Genomic DNA, 7771 nt, shown 5'->3' with positions numbered 1-7771 from the left:
CTATTCAGGGGTGCGTTTCCCGTACAACTACGGAGGTTAGCTTTTTACTAACGTGGTACGATGCATCGTTCAACTAACCAACATGTAAGTTACGACTGTTCCCCAAAGCCGCCGTACTTACATAGTACTTTGTTAGTTTGAACCATGTTGGTTTCAACCAACATAGTTCAGACTACAATGGTTGCAGATGTGTTCGGAGAATGTCGGACTCTGTCGGTTAGAGCCGAACGCATGAAGTCACGCAAAATGAATGAAATTTGACATTGCATGACGTTTCCTGGGCCCAGCAGTTATAATATCATTAATAATAATAATAATAATAATAATAATGATAATACTTATTACAACAATAGGCAGTAATTTCAATAGGCCCTAGGCTATGTATGCTTTAAAAATAATAGGCATAATAATGATAATTCTAATAATAACGTCACAGTCTATTGAACGTAGCCTACTAATGAGCCTAATCAGTGAAGCATAAATCGCCAACCGAGCACATGTGAACAAATAAGTTACACATTTAATGAAACACACCGAATAGCCTATAGGCTAAATACTGGCCAATATTTTCATTTGTTGTAGCATGACAAGGTGGCGTGAAAGGATATACCTCTGCATTTCGGATCTTGTAGTCATAGGTTCGAGCCTAGATAATGATAAATGAATAATGATGATGTTGGAATCTTGGATAGGCTCAGTCACTAAATATTCCTATGATCGTTTAGAACCTGTAGTCCTAGTTTTAACTGATTGGAGACCATATGCTTACTAGCCTAGGCTTAGGATACATGTATATTATGTTCTATGCAAATTGGCATGGTTAGATTAGATTCAACTTTATTGTCATTGTGCAGAGCACAAATACAAATACAACCAAATACAGTTTGCATCTAACCAGAAGTGCCAAAAAGGCAGAAAAGTGCAATGTGATATATAAAGTATAGACAGGTGGTGCATAGACAGGACAATAAATATAGTGCAGTGTAGACAGTAGTATACAGTTGGTTTGCAGAAGGTGGTTTAGAGTAATATAAATGAAATATAAATATGTGCAGTATCTTATCAGTTACCTTACAGTAAGAGCAGAATAAATATGGATATGTAATATGAACAATGTTGAACATGTTGTTATGTAAGTGCTTTGGGTTTCACTCTGTTCTAAAAGCGCTATATAAATGAATACTTTACTTTATGATTGCCCTTCATTTCACTGGAAGTTTTTCATGCCTTTATGCAGCATTTTTCCAATGTTGCCCTTGTTATGTGTTTTCACTGTGACACTGAAAATTGAATACTGTTACCACACACAAGTATTTCATGATATTTTAAATGCACAGATACAGTTCACAGATAAAGTTGTGTGTTGAATCACAACCACAAAATGACAGTTCACATAGCACAAATGTTTCAATGCTCAAATGGTTGAAGGATCTGCGCCAGCTGTACCAACACACACACACACACACACACACACACACACACACACTCACACTCACACACACACACAGTGTTACTGTAGGTGCTGCTGAGACAGTAGCAAAGTATATACTGTTCAAATGCATGTCTATATTCCCTGAGTGCACTGACATTTCAAGACCTACTTTATTCCATCAACCCCCTATGATAATACAAGCATGTCAACTGCTCCATCTAGGAGCCCAACAGCGAGGCAGAGGCGCGGTACAACAACGCCCATAGCCGGACCCGCGTTGTTGTGGAGAGGGCCCTGGGCATGTGGAAAGGTGTGTGAGCAAATCCGCTGGTGGCCTGAAGCTCCATCCTGCAAAGGCGTGCAGTGTGGTTTTGGTGGCGGCGCTTCTGCAACATGGCCCTTCAGGATCACATCCCACTGCCGGCTGATGAGGAGCTGTTAGTGGAGGAGGTGGAAGAGGTCATTCCAGTGGCTGCTGCACACCTTCCTGCTGGCCTGGAAGCACACTGGGAATTAGTTGCACATATGTTTGGCCCCTAAACACCCAAACCCCACAATTCCCTGCCACATTACCTGTTTTTTCCCCTTTTGTTTATGTTTTTTTACATTTCTTTTAGTTTGGTGGGGGTGAGGGGGTAAATGTACTTAACTTTCCCACCATCACTTTCTCCCCATGATCCCTCCCACACACACACACACACACACACACACACATGTTCCCTATGAGCCATGACATCAAAATACATACACAGATTGAAAGGTCACAAAGCAAAGGCAACTTACCATTTTTCCGCCTCCCATGACAGGCCTACCCATACCTGGGCCATGAAGGACAAGTTAAATCAGTGAAAATCATGTCACATTTTGACACTGACCACAGCACTCTGCATGCTCACATAAGTCCCAGAGGTCTTAAAGTTCTCCAAGCGAGAGGCTACTCAACAGCAGCATTCTCCAATGTCATTGTACCAACATAATTCAGATGTTCAAATATCAAGATCATATAATAACTGAGAGTAGTTTAACGTATACACCCGCTAAACATAGCTTGTGATCAGACAAGATACAACACAAACCCCACTCCACAGGGATAGGCTACTCACCTCACACCCATCGACTCAGTCTTGAACCCCTGACCTCTCTCATATAAAGCACACACGCTACAGTCTCTGCCACAGCACAGTCACTTCACCACATCATAATGGGCTGTAGAGTCCATATACCGTTAGCTATGTGTATGATTAGCAGATGCTTCATCCAAACACACTTAACATACGACTACAATGTAACGTTATCCTTTTATAACAATTACAATGCTAGCCTCACATAACAATACCGTTGGAATTCAAAAGCTTTATCACCAGATAACTTAACGGGTGTTCGAAAGAATCTGTGCTGACACATTAGCATTAGGCTACATGTAAATTCACGAATAATAACAACACAGATGATTGCGGTCATCATAGCACTTCACCACAGGCCGCTCTGTTGTCGGCTAACTCCACAACACTTCACTTTCCACTGTACCACATAACGTTGTCCAGTAATGTGCAATTGTAGCTTCCAGCAATGCTATGGTATGGTATCCCACAGCAATGTTATGGGATCGTTTAATGGCTACCTCTCATCCATCTGTCCTCTGCGTGTTCCGTCATCAGGGTTGGTTACGTCGTCTACTATGGTTCTTACTACTTACTACAGGTCGAGAGGTGTAGAAGCTGATAACAGTGTTCCGTACAGTGCTCCCTGCCATAGGGAAACGTTCATTTCGTGGGTAACAGTAATCCGTACAGTTAACCTTTTACGATCAAATGCAATTAATTATTTCCAGGTCAATAAAAACTATAAATACCTCTGACAACCTTGTCTTGTCCTCTTTGATCTCTGACCGAGGGGAGTAACTGTTGACCAGCGCACGAAGCAACTACCGAGTAAGTATGTCAACACACACAGCATATTTTAGCAATACCGGAAGAATATTTAAAAATGGCGCCGGGGGAGGGTTTAACCTTCGCCCTAAATGACGTAGGGGAAGACTTTAAACAAGATTTGTGAAAATATGTGGTAAAATGTATATGTGTAACGTATTACATATTGAAGTAAACATGTTGAAAAAGTTATTTTGTTTGAATATAGATTGTTAGTATAACATTAGCGGTCATTTTATCAGACCTTTTCATGGCGTAATTAGTGACATTCAAATACTCCGGGAAATGGCGGCAGATTTAAAAAAAAAAAACAAAGCGCGTTTGCGCGTTAACTTGATGCCTAGATATGCAATAGTCCTACAGAAGGAATTCGCCATTTCCATGAATAAATGTGATGGCCAGAATGTAATTACATAATTTATCATCGTGTAATGTTTTGGATTCGTAGATTTATATAATTAATCGTCCTGAAGTTTAAACTGGGCAATCAGTGCAAGTTAGACACCCCTGCACGATGAGGCAGGAGGTTGTCGATACTCACGGTAAGTAAGTAAAGCTAACGTTATTGATAACAAGGTCAGACAATTTAGAGTCGTGTTGGTTTGGATTCGTAGATTTAAATAATTGCTCATTTTTGAAGTTTAAACCTTTTCATGGCGTAATTAGTGACATTGGCAAAACGGCGGGAAATTGCGGCACGTTAGAAGAAAAAAAAAGCGCGCGTTAGCGTGATGCCCAGATATGCAATAGTCATACAGAAGGAATCCACCATTTCTATGAATAAATGTGATGGTCAGATTGTAATTACATACTTTATCATCGTTCAATGTTTTGGATTCGTAGATTTATATAATTAATCGTCCTGAAGTTTAAACTGGGCAATCAGTGCAAGTTAGACACCCCTGCACGATGAGGCAGGAGGTTGTCGATACTCACGGTAAGTATAACGACCACTGAGGCGATTTTTATTCACATAATTACCACTAGGTTGCTGCCTTTTCTATCCAGTAGGTGGCAGTCCAGGATAAGGAATAGCAGAGCCATGGCTTTATATATATATGGCTCTGCGGTATCTTATCCTGGACTGCCACCTACTGGATAGAAAAGGCAGCAACCTAGTGGTAATTATACAAGAATAGTAGTGATAAAAAAAAAAACATGAATCCAACCACATAATAACCATTGAAAATAATGCTTTTGCAGAGCCACATTCCAACAACATAATCACCGCCAATTAAACAATTCTTTAGTGTTGAAGTTTTGAATTTCCCCTGGGGGATTAATAAAGTATCTATCTGTCTGTCTAGTCTAGTTTTAATAAATGTTATGTATTTTTATTTTTTCAGGAAAAATGCCTAAATACAATCAGGAAAATGTGGCTAAGGCCCTGCAGGAGTTGGAGGAGGGCGGGAGCCTCCGCAAGGTGGCTGCCCGCCATGGGATCCCCCACACCACCCTCCAGGACTGGAGGAAGGGCAAGTATGGCCACTTGCCCCACCCCAACCGGGCCCTCATGCCGGAGGAGGAGGAGGCGTTGGTGGGCTACATTTTTTGGATGGCAGCCCACGGGTTCCCCATCACCCGCTCAGTGGCCTTGTTATTGGCCACTGAGATCTGCAAGGCGTCGGGACGGACTTCACCACTGGTGAACATGGAGAAGGGCCTGAGCAAGATGTGGTGGACTCGCTTCCGAGCTCGCCACCCCACCGTGGCCTCGCGGAGGCCTGATCCCCTGGATAGGGAGAGGGTCCATGGGGCCACGGTGGCGCGGGTGGACGAGCTCTTCCGCATCTGCCAGGCCCTGTACCAGCAGCATGGGTTCGGCGGGACCCCAGCCCAGATATACAACTGCGACGAGACGGGCTTTGGAGACAAGGGCCACTCCAGGCAGCGTGTCCTCTGCCGTAAAGGGCAGAGGCACGTGTACGCGCAGCAGGTGACCACCAGGGACCACGTCACCGTCCACTGCTGCGCGAACGCCGCTGGGGAGAGCATACCCCCGTTCATCATTTTTCAGGGGTGCCTCCCCAGCACGGCCTACAGCCTGGAGGGGCCCAGCAACGCACTCTACGGCGTGTCGGAGAGAGGCTACATGGACAGCGACTTGTTCGTGAAGTGGCTGGGGCACTTCATCAAGCACGCCCGGCAGGAGCGGCCCCTCCTCCTGTTCATGGACCAGCACGAGGCCCATGTTGGGAAGGGGGTGGTCGACTTCTGTCGGGCCAACCAGGTTGAGGTGGTGTGCCTGCCAGCGCACACCACCCATGTGCTCCAGCCACTGGACGTGGCGGTGTACGGTTCACTGAAGGCGGCGTTCTCCCGTTTGGCACGGGAGATGGGGTTGGTGCGAGGAGACCTGGTGCTGGGCAAGCGGCACTTTTCAGCGGTGCTGAAGTACGCGGTGGAGCAGGCCTGTACGCCCAATACCATCAAGAGCGGGTTCCGCTCTACAGGCCTGTTCCCGCTTGACAGGACAGCGGTGGACGACTCAAAGGTGAGTTAGCAGAAAAAAAACAGTTTGACATTATGTGAAGTACAATTCATTGGATTAACATATTTTTCTAAACACCTACTAACAGCTCGTCAAAGGCCTCCGGGACCCAAACCATCTCCCGTCTGATACAGACGAGGACCCGGAGGACCTCCCTGACGTCGCTGACGTCTCCACCGCTGGCACCGCTGACGCCGCTGCCCACACCAGGTCTGCCACCACCTCCACCACCTCCGCCGCCGACACAGGAACCGTCACCGCCATCGTCCTAGCCTCCTCCACCGCCGTAGAGTGCGCTCCATCGCCCGTCTCGTCGCCCTGGGGTCCCGCCGACCCTGCTGCCACCACCGTCCCGACGCCTTGCAGTCCCAACGCCTCCTCCTCCTCCACCACCACCACCACCTCCGCTGCTGCTGCTGCTGCCGACCCCACCACCTCCGCTGCTGCTGCTGCTGCCGGCCCCACCACCTCCGCTGCTGCTGCTGCTGCCGGCCCCACCACCTCCGCTGCTGCTGCTGCTGCTGACCCCACCACCTCCGCTGCTGCTGCTGCTGCTGCCGGCCCCACCACCTCCGCTGCTGCTGCTGCTGCTGACCCCACCACCTCCGCTGCTGCTGCTGCTGCTGCCGGCCCCACCACCTCCGCTGCTGCTGCTGCTGCTGACCCCACCACCTCCGCTGCTGCTGCTGCTGCTGCCGGCCCCACCACCTCCGCCGCTGCTGCTGCTGCCGCAGCCCCCCCCACCACCACCACCGCTGCCGCCGCTGCCCCCACCACCGGGCAGTGTCCCACATGCCGGCGGTTCCCGAATCCCCTGGTGTCGGCCGGTGTCATCCCAGCCGGGTTGGCAGACATCCTCGTGCCCCCCCATTTTGACCGGCCGACCCGGGGGAGGAGGAGGATGCCTCTGCCAGCGAGGGTCATTACGGCAGATGCCTACGCGGCCCTCCTGGCAGAGAGGGAGGAGGAGGACAGGCGCAAGGAGGCCGAAAAGAGAGAGCGGGCAGCACAGCGGCTCCTCCGGCAGCAGCAGGTGGCTGAGCGGGCAGCTGAGAGGGCAGCCCAGCAGGCAGAGAGGGCAGCTGCAAGGGCAGCACAGCAAGAACAGAGGGCAGCACAGCAGGCGGAGAGGGCAGCCCAGCAGGCGGAGAGGGCAGCTGCACGGGCAGCCCAGCAGGCGGCCAGAGAGCAGCGTGAAAGCGCACAGGCTGCGTTACGCGCTGCACGGGAGGACCCAGAGCAGTATTGCACTGTGTGTAAGGACATAGCTCCGCCTGGGTCCTCCCGTGATCTCCATCAGTGGCTACAGTGCGACCTCTGCACCCTCTGGTACCACACAGAGTGCCTGGAAGTCGGTGTGGTACCAGAGGGTGAATGGTACTGTCATAAGTGCCAGGACAGTGTGTCGCTCCAGGTGGCACTCGAACTGGAGCTGTAAATATTGTATATATTGTATATATTGTAAATATTGTATATATTGTAAATAGTGTAAATATTGTAAATATTGTACATACTGTATATAGTTCGTTGGTTTTTTACAGATATATATTTTTTACATATATTTTTACATATATTTTGTTTTGTGTTATGTTCTGTGTGTTCTGGTCTTACAAAGGGCTTCTTGAAATGGCACTTAATTCAGTACACGTGTTGTGTTCTGTGTTTTAGGTCTTACAAGTGCCCACTGCTCTTTAATCTGATGCATTCTCTTACTGCCCTGTAACTGACCCTGGGCAATACCGCGCCAAACCAGAGGCGGCAGACTGTACGGAATATGGTGTCATTCGCCCCTTCCATGTACTCTGAACCAGAACTGTGTTGCGCACCCCGTATTTCACAAGTGTTCTTAAATGTGGCACCTTTCTATGTTCCCTTCTTTGCAGTGCCTTGATGCACTTAGTATTTTTAATAATAAAAGTG

The 7771-nt window shown here is 48.1% G+C and overlaps 1 protein-coding gene and 1 long non-coding RNA gene across 2 annotated transcripts; one reads left to right on the top strand and one right to left on the bottom strand.

Moving 5' to 3' along the window:
* Nucleotides 1-820: 820 nt before the first annotated feature.
* On the bottom strand, nt 821-3141 carry LOC143116580 (uncharacterized). The gene is made up of 2 exons (XR_012985864.1): nt 2216-3141; nt 821-1927 (listed from the first exon to the last, which is right to left on the bottom strand). It is a non-coding gene; the product is annotated as an uncharacterized LOC143116580 (long non-coding RNA).
* Nucleotides 3142-4476: 1335 nt separating this feature from the next.
* Nucleotides 4477-7289, top strand: LOC143117477 (uncharacterized). Its single transcript, XM_076279225.1, has 3 exons — nt 4477-5854; nt 5940-6549; nt 6691-7289. The coding sequence occupies exons 1-3, from the start codon at nt 4682-4684 to the stop codon at nt 7287-7289; spliced, it is 2382 nt and encodes a 793-aa protein (XP_076135340.1). The 5' UTR covers nt 4477-4681.
* The last annotated feature ends 482 nt before the right edge of the window (nt 7290-7771 follow it).

The sequence above is a fragment of the Alosa pseudoharengus genome, unplaced genomic scaffold (genome assembly GCF_046254945.1).
Source record: "Alosa pseudoharengus isolate Yale_2024_CS ecotype anadromous, Long Island Sound unplaced genomic scaffold, YU_APseudo_1.1 YU_APseudo_1.1_scf_11, whole genome shotgun sequence".
In the NCBI taxonomy this organism is placed as follows: domain Eukaryota; kingdom Metazoa; phylum Chordata; class Actinopteri; order Clupeiformes; family Clupeidae; genus Alosa; species Alosa pseudoharengus.
Note: the sequence above shows the minus strand (reverse complement) of the source record. Positions and strands in the feature narration are given on the sequence as shown.

What these genes read in the sequence shown, in the direction of transcription:
- LOC143117477 (XM_076279225.1), top strand. Translation starts at nt 4,682, where the DNA reads ATGTTATGTATTTTTATTTTTTCAGGAAAAATGCCTAAATACAATCAG. An exon ending in CAGCGGTGGACGACTCAAAG is followed by an intron (nt 5,855 to 5,939) that starts GTGAGTTAGCAG and finishes ACCTACTAACAG; the next exon opens with CTCGTCAAAGGCCTCCGGGA. An exon ending in TGCTGCTGCTGCTGCTGCCG is followed by an intron (nt 6,550 to 6,690) that starts GCCCCACCACCT and finishes GTGTCATCCCAG; the next exon opens with CCGGGTTGGCAGACATCCTC.